Source organism: Oculina patagonica, chromosome 4 (assembly GCF_052425735.1).
Source record: "Oculina patagonica isolate OP01 chromosome 4, crgOcupat, whole genome shotgun sequence".
NCBI classification, from domain to species: Eukaryota; Metazoa; Cnidaria; class Anthozoa; order Scleractinia; family Oculinidae; genus Oculina; species Oculina patagonica.
In genome coordinates, this window is record NC_135761.1 from 59,040,748 (window position 1) to 59,059,608 (window position 18,861).

Sequence of the window (18,861 nt, forward strand, 5' to 3'; positions counted from 1 at the left end):
GAAAATTAGGTCTTCGGGGAAGTCTCTTGGAAGTTCACCTTCTTGGTGGGCGCTTATTCGAGGCTGGGCGCTTATTACCTTTTCTTACCTTCATGGTGGGCGCTTATTCGAGGTGGGCGCTTATTTGAGGTTGGGCGCTTAATCGAATAAATACGGTATTTTAGTATTGATCATGATTTTTAATGTGCTCTAGCAAATACCTAGTAAATGGAACTATATTATATATATTATTATGTTATTGAGAGCTTTGAACAAGAGGGTCTGCCTAAAATATATGTAAATAAATGATCAGCTGCCAATTTACATGCTTGTGGTGATATAAATCTAAATCTAACTCTAATAATAGACGATATTCTGTATTGAATTATCTACAAAATTTAAAGATCCACGCAGTCATACGCCGATTGATGGAACCATCGAAGTGGCTATGGGAATGAAGTTATGATAAGGTTGTGAAAGTTACAATGGAGAACGGATTAATGTTTCTCTTTGTCAGTTGTATGAGGTTGTACTGTTGCGAACATGGGACAATTTCATTGTGTAATAACTGTATAATACAGGAATGGTACAGTAAGTCTATATTCTGAAGATGACTAGCCTTCTAAAGTTTTGACAGAGTAGTCCTGTCGATTTTCTTTTTGCTACATGGAGGACGTGCTAAAATATTGTTCCATTTCTCTTGGCTGTATTGCATTTTGTCACAGCAGTCATCTCTTCCACTTTCTCGATCTTGGAGTAACCAGGATGAATATTTTCTTAACCAATCTTCTTTCAGTCCATTATTCTGTAGAGACTGTATCTCGAAAATAGTTTTTGACCGAATTCATGTGTTCGATCTGCAGTTCTAATTCTACGAAGAAGCTTGTTGGTATAATATTTCATTACTGATCGCGATCAGGAGAGAAAAAGGGAACTGTCAGGAAATAAAAGAGACGAAAAAGGATTAGTTCATCAGGGTCTACGATAACAAAATCTTAAAGTAAAGAAAAGTAACACTTTATTTAAGCAGGGTAGCCCATGCAGCTCATAGGCTGGTATCCAAAGGGGCCTTGCATCTAAACAAATTACATAACAAATCTAAAAAGATAAAAAATGATAATGAAAAAGGTCTGTTATCTAGACTCACTCAATAATGCGTCATTACAGAATATACTAATGTGCACCAAATGACATAAGTGCCGTGTCTGATCTTGTCCCTATCGTCATTTCTTCAGGATTAGTGTCTGATCTTGTCCCGGGACTGATTAGTTCTTATCGTCATTTCTTCAAGCTTAGTGTCTGATCTTGTCTTAGCCTTTGCTTTGTTAAAACCTCGCCGCGTGTCTCAGAAGTGGCTTAAGATGAAAAGTTTTATATTGTCATTTGACACAGGATTCCGAGGTTGACACATGTTTTATCGAGCTTACTGTGAGTTGGTATGTTTATCCTCTTAGTTAATCGAATTTTACTCTCAGCTTAGCTTTGGCAGTGCGTCTCAGTTTATTTTAGAATTCCTGAAGATTTGGAAGGAATTCGATTACTGATTAATCGATACTGAACTTTTGAAAATCGTAGCGTGATTAAGGACAGTCAAGTACAAGGACATTTATCTCGTTTGGCATGTTTGTATGTCGTGCTTTGATTGGCTAGCCAGCCATGCTGACAAAAATGCGCTTTATAAGAATTGACAAAGCAATAATAACACAAAAATGTACGGTACCTTTCCTTCGGCGCTTTCTGTTCTTTCTGTTATGTTTCCTTCCAAGACGCTTTCCCGCTAGTCGTTTTTCCCACTTTCTAAATTTGCCAACCCAAGCTCGTTCCCAGGGTTCTACCACACCATTCCTAGGAAGCAGATAAAGTTTATTCTGACCCACGTCCTCATGACCTGCCACCAAGTATTCTGCGTCCAGCTGGTTAACCTGTGGACAATCACACGTGGTATTGCTGTGTAGGTGTACAGTGTCTCCCTTCTTTAAATCCACTAAACCTTTCTGCAGGACGCGTTGTACTCTTCCCTTTAGCACTCGTTGATTTCCTTTCTTTGTAGATGATGTGATGTGCACCTTAAGAACTGTAGACACAATACAGAAAAGTTTAAAATGAAGGTGCAATGGTAACATAATTTCTAACCATACTTCTGTATTAGAGCAGTTTTCAATTGAATGTCGTAAAACCAAAACCAAAGTAATTACTCTGACCAATCACAAAGGACACAGACAATCCAGTGAACCAATCAAAACTGGAAGCAAATACATGAAGCTGGCACGAAGCGCGGGAAAATGCGCGCGAGCGAGTCAGGATTGGTTTTGGTTTGAGCTCTAATTGGCTGAGAAAGTGGCGCGAGATTTTTAAGCCAATCGCTAAGCGTAGTAATGCAAAACCAAAGCAAACGCAATTTACTTTTGACACTCAAGTGAAAACCGCTCTATGACATTGATCTTCACAATTATGAAATACCTTTAACAACTTGCAAAAATAGTCTGTGCATAAATGAAACTTGCTATCATTTCTGTCCTCAACGTTTTAATATCCAGCTAAAACTCTAAGTTGGAAGAAGGCTGTAGCATTATTAGCGGAGGTCCTGCCGGGACTCGAATCTCGTTAAAACTTCAGTTTCATTTTTTCTTAATAAAGTAATTACAGCTTGCCAGTGGTAGATCAAGCGGATGGGTCCTGAGGCCATGATCCCTTTAAACTGTTTACTGAAGTGCGAACAGCTACATAGTTCAATAGCAAGTGTCTACTGATTAGTCAATCTTTAAGAGCCTGAAAGAAACTTACCGAAACTGTAAGAATTTCTTTGATACCAGTGGTAATTCAGGCGGGGTTTGTTACACTGGCATGATGATACTGAAAAAAGAAATGGTAAAACTCTGAAAAATCAACAGTAAATATATATCTATATATGTAAAAATGTGTGTTAAGGGATTCTATAATTGACTGCCCAATAAAACCACACCAAAATTTGTGCTAGTGTGAGAAAAATGATCTTTTTGGCACCATTCTTCCGTCACCTCCGAGAGAAAGGTCCAAACAATCAAATACTGATGACGATGGTGCTCTACAGAGATTCGTGTATTGTCTCTGGTTAACTACGTTGCTACACAGAGATACGCCTGTCAGTTTAGCGTTGTAGCTGTGTCAGACAGATTTAAGAAGACATGGATTTTTAAGCTATGATTGTCAACATGAAATTGCAGGGCCTGTGGAAAAGTATGACGTTACGTCAAATTTGCAGGTCGTTGGAACAAATGTGTTAGGCATTAACCTGCAAAATAATTATTGTTAGTTTTGGTTATTATACCCTGAAAAACGTTCGGTGATTGCTGATCTAAGTCTAGATTCACCTCGTTTATATTCCATAAAAGGTACCTTAAGGCGACCAAAAGGACAATTTTGGGAGAGAAGTTTGCTATCAAAAATCACAAACAAATATATCTGCAAATACTCCAATGCCCACTAGATTGATCTCAAGAACATTGTTAAATATTAGACAGGGCATTAACTTGCTATTAGCATATCAAAAAAATATATTTACCCGATCATTTTCAGAGACCTGATCTCTAACACGCAATCGGTGCTCAATGCGGGGACCATTTCAATGCATTTCATTTGTGTTAGGGTCTATAGTTGAGCGAGTGTTTCTCAGGGCTAGCTAACACCGACACTAAAGCCCAGTTCAAATGCTTCTAGAGCGTGGCTAGAAACTGGTAACTATCGGTAAACATGGTAAAAAACAAAAACACACGCTGAGACGGTGTGGTTTAAATCGCGTGACAAACTTTGCGAAGTAATGCCTGAATGAATATTAAACGTTATTGTTTACTCGAGAAATGAGGAGAAGGGGACCAACAACTTGGCATTTTTCTTTTTTTCGTGCCAAATCAACTTTGCGTGGACTTTCTCGTGGGCTTTTGCTTAGATCCAACTAGTTACAATTTTCTTTTTCAAAGAACTCCTTGCAAATGCTGGTCACAAAAGCTCGTTTAGTGACGAGAACAAACAAATTTTCACAAAAATGTTCGGAATGTACACATAGGATTCCAATAACGACAGCGATAGGTTTAAAGCAATATTTTAAATTTTACCCTAAGTGGCTCTATTTTCTTCAACTGAGCAAATAAGTTTTCAATATCATATCAAAGGCAAACCAAAAGGGGACCGAAATAATCTGGCAAAAACTGGCGGCGAAATAAAAGTGAGTGACACTTGCCTCTGATGCCTCGCGGAGACATTCAGTTGCCTTCCCTAAGGGTGTACATTAATATGTGCGTGCCTTCAGCACGAAGAGTCGGTGGAAATCAATAATGTTCTGACAAAACTTCGCCGTGGCATTTTTTAGAAGGATGTTGGCCAGAGGAAATTAGATGCAATTTAGGAGGAGGAAAACGAATTAAAGAAAACTCCGTTTCTTCGCCGAAACACTCGTGGAATCCATGCAGACCGCGATCTAATCTACAGTAGATTAGTAACGGAAGGGCTGAAAGGTAAATTAAAAGAACTTTAATTCTTGTCATCACCCTCGTACACAAGAGTCTAGCGCTATATCACGGATTTTGAGAAATCAAGTGAGCATTCGACGTGTCAAAGAAGATGTACATTTTGGCTTCCATCTGCAGTGAACACTTTTACATTTTTTGGTACAATTTCTTGACAGTTTTAAAATCTTTAAGGCGCAATGTCGGCGGTTTAATGGAAGACACACCTTCAGTGCAACCTGTCGAGCAACTTGAAAGGGACAAGATAAAACGCCGATAAAATGATTTTACATGCATGTATATTAGGTTTGTAATACGAAAGGTAAACAAATTTTGCTAAGTTACTAAACTTAGCTTTAATTATTTACAAAATTCCGATTTAATTTCCCTAAGTGACTTCCGCCCAAGGTCTTTTAAATTTAAATGCAGCACATTATTCTAAACAGGATACTTTGCCGGCGTCTTGCTTTATCCCACTGTTGTCACATAGCAATCCAAACAGCCATCTTGTTCGGCTAGCTTATGAAACGAAAGCCTTGAATAAAAGAACCCCATTTTCCGGCAAACCGACGCTGTATAAATATATTTACAGAACGCCCTTAACCTTCTGCGGACTTTTAAAGAAATTGTTTTGATTCTCAAGCACAAAACATGGTTCCTCTGTAGCATTAAACTTTGATTCTTTAAATAAGCATACAACAACCTCACTAAATATCAATCTATATGGCATACAGACAAATGAAAACAAAAATATTTTCGCCTGAAAAATATTCGCTGCGTATACATACTTTACTACTGTAGTCCAAATCCTCAGAACAAACATAGAAGGAATTTATGAACAACTTATGAATTTATGAGCATTTCAAACTAGGATTAAAAAATAAGCCAGCAGATTCTATCGCATCGAGTGCACTGAATCCACTTCAATGGCTCCGTGACCGCAAGATTCACTGGCACTTTCGTCAAATTAAGGAAAGGGAAAGTTTAATTTCCTGTCATTTAATTGGAAAGTTTGGTTTCTTTACACAGGATTAGATGCATATGATGATTCCAGTTGATTGAGGTTTTTATTTATCCGTTAAATCGAGTTAAAAAATAAACTTGAGACAGCTAAAGGGATATTACTTCCCTTGGCGGTGCAGAAAAACAAACGGCGAAATAGTCAGTCGGTGACGCGACGTTAATCCAAAGTTTTATACAAGCTTTGAAAACCTTGCCAATCCTGTGATAAATTGAAGTTAATAATCAATCATACCGCCAAGACAGTTTTTTGATTGCGTTAAACCAAATGAAAGGTTAAAAGTTACAATTAGCATGCACTTTAAGTACTTAAAAATGCTAGCGACAAAAGAGAATTTAAATTAGGTAATAACACAGTAATTTTTTGGCTTAACAAGACCGGCTCTGAAGCAGAGAATGCTTAAAAATTGTTTAAAGTTGTTCTAGACACGAAAAAGAATTTAAAGCTGGTTAAATTCATAAGCTACCGCAAATCCAAAGAGAACGTGATGTTATGAAAATGTCTTATCTGCTCTTGTACAAACGCTTTATTGGAACTGATGAAACCCTTGCAAACAAATTGCAACAAATTGCGAATAAAAAAACAGACAAAAATAGAGGCTATATTTTTCTTACCAGAGTTGACAAAAGAAGAAGGTGTCACACAAACATCAGTTTCGTAAGAGGGTAGGTCCTCACAGACAACATCTTCAGGCCATTCTCGCTTGTATCTTCTAATGGTGGCCAAACAATCCGCCATGACTTTTTTGCAGACTGACCTGCAGGGACGGATTGGCTTGGATTTGAACTCGGGTGCGCAGATTGGCAGATGATACGAGCACAGAAAGAAGCCTGCCTCTTTAGAGCAGTTTATGGCGACGATGGCACGGAACAGCTCGATCTTTTGTCGTGCATGATGCTGTGAGAGTTGTTCCAACGCATTTGGAAACATTGTCATGTTGTACGGCAAGTGTTTTTCACACAGTGGGATCTTGATCGGCTCACATGTTGGGCCTGCAATTGTGCTTGCGACGCAACCGAGGCAGAACACGACCAAAGTTGCCAAAACATACATGCTGATTGATAAAAATGAGAACAATTGTTATGTTGCTTGTTCTTCGTACTGGCCTTGATCTCACAAACTAAACTCAACGAGAGTACGTGCTCTTTAAATAAAGGGCTTGAGCTATATTGTCCGAGCGAGCGCCACTCCTTATATAGGGGAAACGTAAAGTATTGTTTATTATTGGCGAGATTTAGGAAGGCCGCCGAGATGAGCGCAGATGGGCTTTTTAAAACTGTCTAATGGACAAGGCAATTAATCGTGCGTATTGTTTGATCCGCATACACTGATTGCCGGCATTTTTACACGTCCTGACGTTTATAAATAAGCGGGTCAAACTCCGTAATGATGGGCTTGCTTGGACGAACGCGATTTCGTGATCCGCTAATGTGAATTGACGGCGTTAACCTTTGATAAAAGCTTCTTGGTTCGCTTCGTTTGAAGTGCAAAGTTATTAGAGTACAAATTCAGTTATATTTGATGTATTTGACCTTGCCAATGCACGAGTGCCGGGCGATTATGAAACGTTTGTAATCGACTCTTTACGAAGCCGCCACCGAAAATGGCAAGTACAGATCGATGGCAATGTAAACGAGGCAGAGATGTTCAACAACGTAGCCTTTCCGGAGATGCGTCCGGCCACTTTTGAGATAGAAATCTCAAGTAGAACAGGAAAGGTCGCTTTCTTCAACTCTTCGAGCAGTGAAGGTATTCGGAAATGTTCAAAGGGTCCAGATATCAATTCATCCAATGATTAAATATATCATTTAAATTGGCGGGAACGCCAAGGGATCCTTCGTTCCTCGTTCCACAATTTCTTGATGGCGGGAAATGAGTGGGGCTCCTTTTTCTTGCTTTCCGGATATACCGAACAGATTTTCGAAATGGGACAGCAAAAATAACACTTTTATACTCTTCCTAAAGCTGGCGTGAGATTTCCGGTTTTGCTTCCTAAAATGCGAAGCATTCCTAAATTATATAAAGGAATAAATAATATAATCTACCTATTTAGATATCTTTATTAACTTCAAGTTTGTTAAATCGTATAAATGGCTTTATGACGTCACCGGGCAATTAATCTTGATTGAAAACGACATTTTTGCACGCTATTTAACACCATTTAGTCTGCAAATTGTTTCTTTTAAGGGTTTGAGAGTCTGCAAGCATTCATTACGAAAAAAAATTGCACGCTGAAAATAGAACATAGGTGATTTGGGGGGTCTTGAAAGAACGAAACAGACCCATTCGAAGAGAACAAAACTGTCCACTTTCCAGAATAAACACTTACAGTAGCTATTTGTGAAAGGATTCGTTCTAAGACATTTAACAAGCAATTGACCTGTAAATTCTGCTGTGACCGATTGCATACCTGCATGCAATGACTGTGGATGAATATTGCAAAAAAATAGCATTTTCCATCAAGCGAATTGTCCTTTAATTGCAATTTTAAGATTTAATCTAAGACTTGAACGTACGTGTTCGCAGCCAAATGCCGCGTTGACATCACAACTAGAGGGTCACAGACATTCCACGTGATATAAGTGTTGTCTCCCTTAAAACCGGTCAGTTATTTTTGGTATTGTATGGAATATGGGCTATATAGATTAAGAGTTTCAAGAGCCTTTGATGCCATTAGGAAGTATGCTATTGTAAGAAATCTTAAAATAGTGCAGGCCTTCGTCAATCCCACTTTCCGGTGAAATTTCTATTTTTGAACTAATGAACAGATGTTGTAGCCTTAAGTATTGATTAGATCGCAATGTTCTCTTAGAAAAACTAAGGGCGACTCTTCGAAAATCTCAGGAACCACTTTCGTTATAGAAAAACAAACACTTTATGTCGCTTGCTTGAGAACAAATGGCAATTGATGAACAATACATATAACGACTGAATCGATGAATAAGCCTTGAGTATTTTTGAAACCTGTATTAGCCTAGAAAAACGTTCCCTGTTACTATGGCTATTTTAGTAAGAAAACACCTAAATCGGACCCTTCTGCGACAACGTTTTTGTTTAATACGAAAGTGTTTAAAAGAAAAAAGTCAAAAGATTTAGGGAATCTTCACAAGCATAGAAGCAAGAAAGATGAATGACAGAATTATTCAAATTTCTCAGCTTGAGGCTTTGTCCTTGTTCAAGATTTTAAATTGGCACTGCCGATCGGTTTTGACCGTAAAAGTACAGGGCGTGAACATGCCGTCAAACAAATTTAAACTAGCGGCACAGTCAGTCAGTGGTCACAAATGACAACTCCCTTCCCTTTTAATTTATACACCACAATTTCCAGTAAATAAGCTCTGGACTAGAAAGATACATCCATGTAGATATTTGTATTTCAAAACATACAGACGGTCTGTCGCGATAACTAGAAAAATCTACGGATGCAGTAACACTTATATAATCAGTTTACTGAAAAATAAAAACATGGACAAGTCGTGCATGCAGCGCACGAACAGTAACCAGTAGACTGTCTAAACATAACCTTGGAAAGTTCGTAAAGATCAGAAGAAGGAAAGAACCTTTTGTTTGGATTTAAAAGCTTGAACCCAAAATAATGAAGACTTAGGGCGCCAACATATGTAAACAGTTCTTCAGACGTCGTGTGGTTGTCACAACAGGAAAAAGGATTATTCCTTTCAATATAAATCGCAAACTAATCAGAAGGGTGGAGATGAAATAATGGAAGATCTAACACCAGCCATATTGCCGAGACGGCGCCGAGGAGATGCTGTGCACGCCAGAATGCAAGGCAGGCATCGCCTTCCTAAATGCCAATTCTGGTCTTCGTCTCTGTACTTTGCCGAGTTTTTTAGACCACTGATTCTCAAAAAAGTGTGTTTTTAAAAGATCTATAGAGCTATTTGGCGAGACTTTAAAGCTTTTAACACATTTTTACACTAATCTTGTCGTGCGCAAGTCAAAATTGACGCTTGGTCAAAATAGATTTTATAGAAACTAGCCGATAAGGCATTCAATTAAGAGTGTAAGATGAATAGCACACAATTTTCAAATAGTTAAGCAATTCACTCTAAAATTCTTGTAAACAAATAATTGTTTACAGAAACTCGATAGACCGACAGCCATCATGCGAAGAGCGGATTTCTACTCAGTTTTATCACGAAACTATTCTCTAATACTAAAAGCTTAATGCAGGAATGTTATTAAATCTCTTTTAGGAGCTACTAGAAGGCACGTGGACAAACAGACAGAAAAGCCTGATTATAACTTCTTATAACACCAAAGTAATACTTATAACACATAGCTTATAACACATTTCTCTATTCAATTCGATTAAAATACTAAAAGCACCATCTCAACTTTGTCGACTTGTCAGTTGTCGAACACCTACGCCGCGGAAAGTTACACTTTAAATTCAAAACTATTCGAAAAACAATTCGCTGGATTCTTGTCATTATCGAGATCTTTGATTTTACACAAAATAGTCAATTGACAAGTATAGAAAGCTTTTCACGAGTTTATCCAGATTGACCTTCCGATAGATTTAACGATGACATGCTCTAGGCTGACGTTTTCCATTTTTCCGTTGCGTTCTCCCTTAAAGTTTCTCTTGCACGATGCTTTTTCTCATGGCCTGCGGAAATTAAACTTGTTACGTAACTATTCACTCCTAAGAGCCCGACAACCTGAGGTTCAAAGTTTGCCGGAGTCTGTGAATGCCCAATCTTGCTGTGTGATAATTAATTTCCCTAGTTGGAATCCTATTTAAAATCCTTCCTACCTAATTCAAATCCTATTTAAATCCTACAGTGTTAAAACCTTCACTTAAACAATGCTTTCATAAGCTTTTGTTTGTTTTTCAATATTGTACAAATGAAATTTGGATTTTCAAGTTTTTAATGCTGTCAGTCATTGGGAGTGAAAGCCCCGTATTAGCACGCATACACCTCTAGCTGAACATTTTTTGTATCCATATGCGAAGTAAAATCCTTGCCTACGTTCATTTTTTTCTAGATATTCATCTTATAATTGACCACTGGCTACTTTACAATCTAGCAAATGCAAAACTTGTTCACGTTTCGGAGAGAAAAGAAAGGATGTACTTATTTTAATTAATGATCAGCCTTTACAAGGTCTCGTATGAGCCGGAAATATTTTTTTTTTCTGCAGAATTTTCTTTACTTGTTTTCTTCTTTTAATAGTGAACTGTTTATTAAGCTGATAAACTTGAGAATCCTTATAAATAATGTTTTGGCATTAGGCGTTTTTTGACAGCGGAGCCGGAAATGGCCCATCGCCCTGAGTTCGTTTAAGGAATACTATTAAGTCCAACTGATTTGCTGTAAATTCTTTAGAGTCGATAGCTATTTCGGTGTTCTGATATAAGTGTCGATCAAAGTCAAATGATCTGAAAAAGTTTATGCCACACCAGTACTATGATAAGGGTACAGTGTTCCCTGTAGCCAGAAATTGTCTTTGAAAAGCCTCTAGGGGGAAAGTCAATAAAGTATGTATGTATGTATGTATGTAAATATGTCACGGTGGTCGAATTGGAACAAGAGTTATTCTTCAAGATTAATACCACTAATACCGGCGATAAAGCGAATTAAAATCTAGACAACTTTTAATTAACAGAATTGAGAATTCTGAACTGAATTCACAGACATATTATCCATCTCCGGGCATCTCAGCCGAACTTATAATGCGTTCTGAAAAATTGCAAGACTCTTAACAAAACAGACGAATTTAAACTTGTCTTGATAACATTTTAACCCTGCTTATCACCCTTTTCCTACAACGTTTGCAATGAAATCATCAAAGAAACGAAGGATAGTCAAAAGCGTAGATGTACCTATAGGAATCTAGCTTTTGTAAACGAAGACAGCTATTCTTTTTCACTTAGAAACTGGAGTGTTTCTCTAATAACAAAATATTCGGAAAAAGGTTCGACAGACTGTTACAGTAATTTAATTTTTTTTCGGCTACGTTTAATGCATACATAAAGAGTAAAACAAATAAAGCTCACTTTTTGGGAAACCTGTATCGAAAAATTTCCCTTTACGGAATATTGCTGTTTAGTTGACGAAAGGAAGTCACACTTTGTAAGTTCTCATGAAGTGATTAATGGGTTGTTAGTTTAAAAGTATTTGTCGTATTTAAAGAGAATAATTTAATAGTTATGTACTGTAATCTACTGTACTCTGCTTTGTCGCTAGGAAATATAGTTTATTTGGAAGACGAAGAGCCACTCTGTGGAAGCTTTTCCAATAAAGCTTTTTTTTTTTTTTTTTTTTTTTTTTTTTTTTTTTTTTTTTTTTTTTTTTTTTTTTTTTTTTTTTTTTTTTTTTTTTTTTATAAGTGTCGAAAGTGAATTGCGTTTGCTTTGGTTTTGCATTACTAGGCTTAGAGTGATTGGCTCAAAAATCTCGCGCCACTTTCTCAGTTACAGCCAATCAGAACTAAAACCAAAACCAATCGTGACTTGCTCGCGCACGTTTTCCCGCGCTTTGTGCCAGCTACATGTATTTGCTTCGAGTTTTGATTGGTTCACTGGATTGTCTGTGTCCTTTGTGATTGGCCAGAGTAATTACTTTGGTTTTGGTTTTACGACACTCAATTGAAAACTGCTCTATAAGCCATTTACATCTTAACCAGTACGGCTACTTCAAAGAAAAGACTCACAATTGTACGAGTAATATTAGCGAAAAGCTTTCGTCTTTTTAATAGTATACCACTCAAATTACAGTGAGTCAAACAGGACCATTTTTCGTCTGTGTTGTTAATCTGTCGGTAAAGTGACGGAAGCGTGTTAGACCGACTAAAGCCATATTTTTCCATAAATCAAGATTCATCGTAATAACCGAGAAAGTTCCATCGGTCGCTTTGATTGAAATTACGCCTCATTTTTTTCCCATAAGCGTAAACCATTTCATGGCGGCAGACATGAGCTGTCGCACGCAAGTTTGGTGTTGTACGGAAAGGCGTGCCCCCAGGCATATTACGGTTACAACACCAACTTGTCAGAAACTTGGTTTAACGAACTCGCGCGGCGGTTCCGAAAATATGGTTCGTTACATCCGATGTTCTTCATATCCTGTTCTTTCTTTTTTTCATAAAGCCCAGACAACGTCTTTGGAAATGGTCGGGGACACGAAGTTCTTTGGTTATAGAGAGATAAAGCATGACGTTTCATTTTCCCGCGAACGGCAAAAATTCAACTTCTGTCGTCTGCCGTTTGGCCTTCGAACACGAAATGAGTAGTTTTGTGTTTTTGTGAATGTGGAATATTTTTCCCTAGGGATTGATTTTCGAATTCGAAAAAAAAGGGTAACAAAATGATAGGCAAGCTCGAATTTGTCGTATGCCGTATAACATCATTAATCTCTCGTACACACGCTTGTTCCTTATTTCAAAGTTCCCTGCAGTAAGTTAGTACTCAGGTATCTCAGTAATATGCTTGTAGGAACATTGTAACAGTGATTCGTGCCGGGATGCGGTTCTGCTACTGATCAGCTCCACTATATATACAGCCTATAAGACACACAGGGCGTCCAAAGTTCGGATAAGTTAGTGTCCCTGTAAACATTAGTTCATAAGTTAAACTGAGGACACGCAATGATTGAAATGACCAACACGATACTGGAATGTCTTTACGACGGACAATGTTTTTGATTTGTTGCTTGCCTTATTTATTTGAATTGCTCATTTGTGAGATCTGAAACATTCCACCGTCCACATCTGATACTCTTTTGTACTGTGCAAGCATAAACATAAAAAAAACGAACACTCTTATTTTTGTTCTGTTGTCCTCGCCAAAAATCAAAACGGAAAAAGCATATTAAGTACAAATAAAAAATGGTTTGTTCCTTTCTATAATTTAATCAAAGTGGTCCATGAAGAAGCATTCTATCTGGATAAGACCCTGAGCAGTCCAAATCGTACAATACTAGGACCGCTCAAAAAGAGTTTAACCGATTTGATTTTTCGAAACATTGCAACAGGAAAAAAGTCGTTTAATGAACATTGTCGCACGCGATTGCATGCCGACAACTGATAAGTAAAGTAAAAAAAAATTTAAACCCGCCAATACGATAATAGTTTGTTCGGTCCGCATTGGGAAAATATTGTTCTTGTTCTTTTTTAGCAAGTTTACAGACCCCATGCTAGCTGAATGAGGCAAGACTTTTAAAAACGTTCGTCACACCCCACTCAAAAATTTAAAGTATCCCGCATTCGATTGAGGCTCAGAGGCAGTTGTTTTGACTGTGGCTTCGTAAGTTTATATCTGTTCATCTTGTGGTTTTGCTTTAATGTTCTACCCTTGTTCAATATCCTTTTTGTCAAGTGTAGGTGGGTGTGAGCCAAAACCACAGTCACCTATACCCGGCACTAACACACAGATTACGTATTTGCTCGTCTGCCTACATGTTGTTATGGCGGTTTGTTTTTACGACTCAGGAACTGGTACTGACAAGAGACAAGTTGTCTGAGAACATTTTATAAAACAAGAACTTGCCGCAGACGCCCTCAGATTCCTTGTTCTCACTTTTGGAGGCATCGATTGAATCCAGCTGTCACTGTCATGTGAAAATAAACTTATGACTTCTCTAGCTCTTTGATGTATATTGACTCGTTTCATATCAGACTGAAATATCTATCTCGTCAGGGTCTTGTTCCCACTTCGTCGAGCCCCTCGTCCTGTGGGACTAAGGTATTTTTCTTTTTATCAAACGTTTTCAGGCAAACTGGTCAATATAATTCCCTACTCGTAGAAAAATTACACCATATAAAAATAATTGCATTACATATATTACAAAAAAACTGACCCCTTGCACATGTATAAAACGGGACATTTCTGAGGTTCGTTAACATTGTTAAAAAAAACTCTTCCCCGCGCCAAAGACCGCCCCCAGAACCCTTAGTTTCTTATGTGCTGCGTCATGGTCACACAAACTATCTAAAACAACATGGATTAGCTAAACTTTTTATTTAAGCTCGAAGCTATTTTGTCCTATTCTCTTCTTTGATAAACGAAATTTCCATCCATTTGAGTGTTTTTTAGTCGGCCTTACTTAAGTGAAATATTAGCAACATTCTGTATTAACTAATTCTATTTAATAGGGTGTTGTTTTTTACGAGTCGGGAAATATATTGATGAAAAAGTGGTTTAAGTAATTTAAAGAAAAATGAGTTCCCTACATTTTTACAAGGAAGACGAGGCTAGGGCTCGATAAAGAAGGAACAAGCAAAACGTTCCCGATATAGAGGAAGTTGGGGTACATCACAGATAGGAATCATAAATTAAGTTTCACACAGCGACAGCCGGACTCATTTTGACAATGGATTCCGCCAAAGGCGGGAACACGGAATTTGAAGGCGGTTAGTTCTCGTTTAAGAAACCCGAATAAAACGTTCTCAGACAAATGGTCTCTTTTTGTCTGTACTGCTTGACTCTTAAAAATAGACAGCCACATTACAACGTGCGCGCAGACGAGCAAATACGTATTAAAGTGTTATTGCCGGGTATAGATAACTGCGGTTCAGACTTAAAACCCACATGCACTCAGCAAAAAAGATATTTAACAACTATCTTCAAAAACCGCGCTGAATATCGCCTGATATTTAGCCGTAGGCCGAGTTGGCTTAAATCAGATGATATTACACAAGATTGAGCAGGATGACTGTTTCATGAACCGGCAACTTGTTAACAAAGCGTGGTTAAGTTATTTGTATATTAGATTCCCTTATAATTTTTACAATAAATCTTTTTTTTTTTTTTTTTTTTTTTTTTTTTTTTTTTTTTTTTTTTTTTTTTTTTTTTATTATTTCAGCTAACAAACTGTGGTTATGCAGCGCTTTGCAAGACTAGACGAATCTTGTAGCTATTTCGGTTTTTATGTCAATGACGTTCGACCTTAATGGGCATCATGCAAATTTGTTGAATAATACTGAGGCAAGAATATAAACAAGGTTAAAAGAATTAATAGCAAAACCACAAGATGAACAGATATAAACTTACGAAGCCACAGTCAAAACAACTCTTTTTCATAGCTAAATAGTAACTAAATACTGAAAATAGGGTTATAGCTTTGTAGTTTTGAAAAGGGGTGTGCCGCGCTGCTATTTTCATGTCAAAACAGATGCTTTTTACAACCTTTGTTGTACTGATAGATAATACAGAGGTAGCGTGAAACAGAGCAAAAACAGAGCAATAACAACAAACTAGATTTTCTTATAATATTGACTCTTTTTGAAAACGTACACCATTGCTTATAAATAAATACATTTATTGTCGGTAAACGCGTGTGACAATATATATAAGCACATTCTTTTTTTAACTTTTTTTTTTCTTTTGCAATGTTTAGAAAAGAGCAAATCGGCGAATCTACTTGTGTATGAGCGGTCTTAGTGGCCAGAAAAATTTGGACCATTCAGGGAGCTTTTCGAAAAGTGCTTTTCCATGAACCAGATTGATTAAAAAGGCAAGAAGGACAAACAATTTTGTTTTTTCGTATACTAATCGCTATGTCTTGGAATTTAGCATGGATATGAATTTAGCAAGCTAGGACAATAACAAGGATGAGTGTGTTCGTTCTTGTTTTGCTTGTACTTGCACAGTCTGCTTAAATGTCCATACTTTTCTTACTATATATTCTTATGCTATATTATTTTGTTAATATCAACAACCTCCCCTCCCCCGTCATAAAAATAAACGGTACCTATATTATAGTTATACGTCGGCTCTTTTAATACAGGCTAATTGAATATTCGCGACTAAAAGCTCAGTTATTTCTCTGCCTAATATAATGGTTCTAAATAAGGCAATAAGGGCTCTGAACTTGGGTCCTGGCTTTAATTTGAGATGTCTTTTTTTGCCAAACGCCGCTTCAGCTAGTTGTTAAATATCTTTTTAAAGCAGTTCATCGCAAACACCATCACGTACATTTTAGTAATATAATATTGAGCTAGTTTCTAACGGTGACTCAGTGTAAACAACGGTCATATAAACGCACATTTTCATAAAACGCTAGATCGGTACTTCATGCTCTAAGAACTATTCTGAGAACTATACAGCCAGTTTTGTATGACTAGTAAAATGCAACTCTTTTGAGGTGTTTTGGTTCGGTTTTGGGGGACCACTACAATCTACATATCTACAATCATCCCTTTAGGCGTCTTCCCTTAGTCGGATCGACGTAAATTTACACTAGTTTTTCATCTAGGATTGAAAAATGGCGTGATGTCCACATTCTAAGCTAAATTTTTTATTGCGTTCCTACCGTTTCAAATGCCATTATCGTTAAGACTAATTCGGACGCGTAGTGACAGAATCGCTAAAATAGCTTAAGTACTACCTTAAAGGTGTGGTCATATTGTTTCATTTCGGCACTCAGTCGTGCTGATTGTTATTATATTGAATTTTGTTTTTTGGAGAGATTTTTTTAGTTTTGTTATTTTATGTCACTTTGACTGATCAATACTCCGCCTTTGGCTTAAAAAAACCATTATTCGACTCAGATAGTAACACTGGAAAACATACCTTAAAAGTTAAAGGTTTAGGAAGCCGGAAACAAGGCTAAAATCAGTTCGAATCACTTATCGAATATAGGTGTAATTTATGTGACACTGTTTGATAAAATCTCTGTAAGTGGTAATTAAAATACGCCGTTATTAATTTTATTTCATCTCGTATTAATTGGGCGTCATTAGTTTTGTCAAAACACGACATCCAGTCTACAATAGCTATTCAAGCCAGGTACATCGTATATAGTTTTCTATGCGGTTATGTCTACCGTCAACAAGGCGACCATCGAAGCCGGTCATAAATCAAAAACGCCTTCGTTTGGAAAACGCCGCTAAAAGGTAAACCGTTTGCAAAATTGGAGGACACATTCATTTTAAAAGTGTTTGTAGTTCCGAAAGCAGTGGTATATTGGAAACACTTTGAGAATTGTATCGATTACGAAGTCTTTTGAGGTCACGAAACCATATTGATATTATTTGTGTTCGTAAAGGTTAGTTTGGGTAGAAAATTCTTTCCATTGTAAGCTCGCAGCTTTGTTTCAAATCTCCAAGGCAACCAGTGGAGCAACCGTGACTGTAAAGAAATTGTCGAAGTTCGAAGATTCGGCAAAAAATTATAAACTAGCGATGAAAAGAAACCGCGTCTGTCATTTGAAATATTGGCAACGGATAACAAAATAGTTCCGCGTTGAAAGACGATAAAAACATAAAATGATTAAACTTTTCCTACTGACAATATTTATCTTGTTGCCTGACATACCGTAAAAACCCGCAGATAAGCCGCACCTTTTTTCCAAAAATTTTCGCTCGATAGCGGGGGTGCGGCTTATCTGCGGGAACATTCGGAAAAGGTGCCGTAAATTTTCGTGAACTGATGCTAATTTATGGAAAATTATGTAAATTAATATAACATAAAACTACAAGAGTACCGGTCATTGCTTTTGCAAGTTTGACAGCTCCTATACTGTTTGCAGTGTCGACAATGGCATTTAACTTTAACAGTAATTGATACTTTCCGAGCGAGAAAAATACCACGAGTATTCACGAGTAAGATGGCCAATTGTTTCTTTCTCCTTTTGCACCTTTGATGGAAAATTTGTCGAACTGATTACGAAACTCTCTACATGCAACGAGTTTATCTCCAATAGATGGCTACCAAATCTCTTAAATTTGTCGATATGATAGCCACGAAACCCGAACGATTCCATCGCCATCTTGTTTTGCTTTACGTTCTCGCCCTAGTCCCACATTTCGCGTCCGATCAAATGCCTGGTTACTAAGCTACGAACGTTCGGCAAACGCAAATTCTTGTGGACTTGTTTTGTGACACAAAAATCCACGGAAAAACTGCGTTGAAAGAAGAAATACCTGTCAACAAATGCCAGAAGATCACCCATAATATGTCTAAAGTTGGTTTTCATTATATTAAAGAGCTCAAATTGTGGGTAAGACTGAATATTTTCTGTTTCAATGTTCATTGAGTTTACGTTCGATGAAGAAGACTTCCTAAAGACTCAACTTTGGATTTTTGACTCGACTTTGGATTTTCTTTGATGTACTTTCAAAAAACTTTTTTCCAACATTTGAGTTCTTAAACTCAGGGTGCGGCTTATCTGCGGGTGCGGCTTATCCGCGGGTGTTTACGGTAATTCAGTGATAATGGCTGAAAGACTAATATAAACCTTAACAAAGAAATACCAAAAGCTTTTTATAGAGCCTTCTCCTGGGTTCATTCCAAGCTAAAACCAAGAAAAACTGTTATGTCCGTAATATATTTTTCTTTCTCGGCAACTAAGGGAAAAGCAGCGTGTATCGACTTAATAGCTTTATGAACTAAAGATAAACTAGAAGTTTTTA

At 37.3% G+C, this 18,861-nt stretch overlaps 1 protein-coding gene across 1 annotated transcript; it reads right to left on the bottom strand.

Moving 5' to 3' along the window:
* Positions 1 to 630: 630 nt before the first annotated feature.
* Positions 631 to 7,476, bottom strand: LOC144650918 (secreted frizzled-related protein 3-like). The gene is made up of 4 exons (XM_078510720.1): positions 6,096 to 7,476; positions 2,764 to 2,832; positions 1,700 to 2,053; positions 631 to 913 (listed from the first exon to the last, which is right to left on the bottom strand). The coding sequence occupies exons 1-4, from the start codon at positions 6,532 to 6,534 to the stop codon at positions 882 to 884; spliced, it is 894 nt and encodes a 297-aa protein (XP_078366846.1). The 5' UTR covers positions 6,535 to 7,476; the 3' UTR covers positions 631 to 881.
* Positions 7,477 to 18,861: the final 11,385 nt, after the last annotated feature.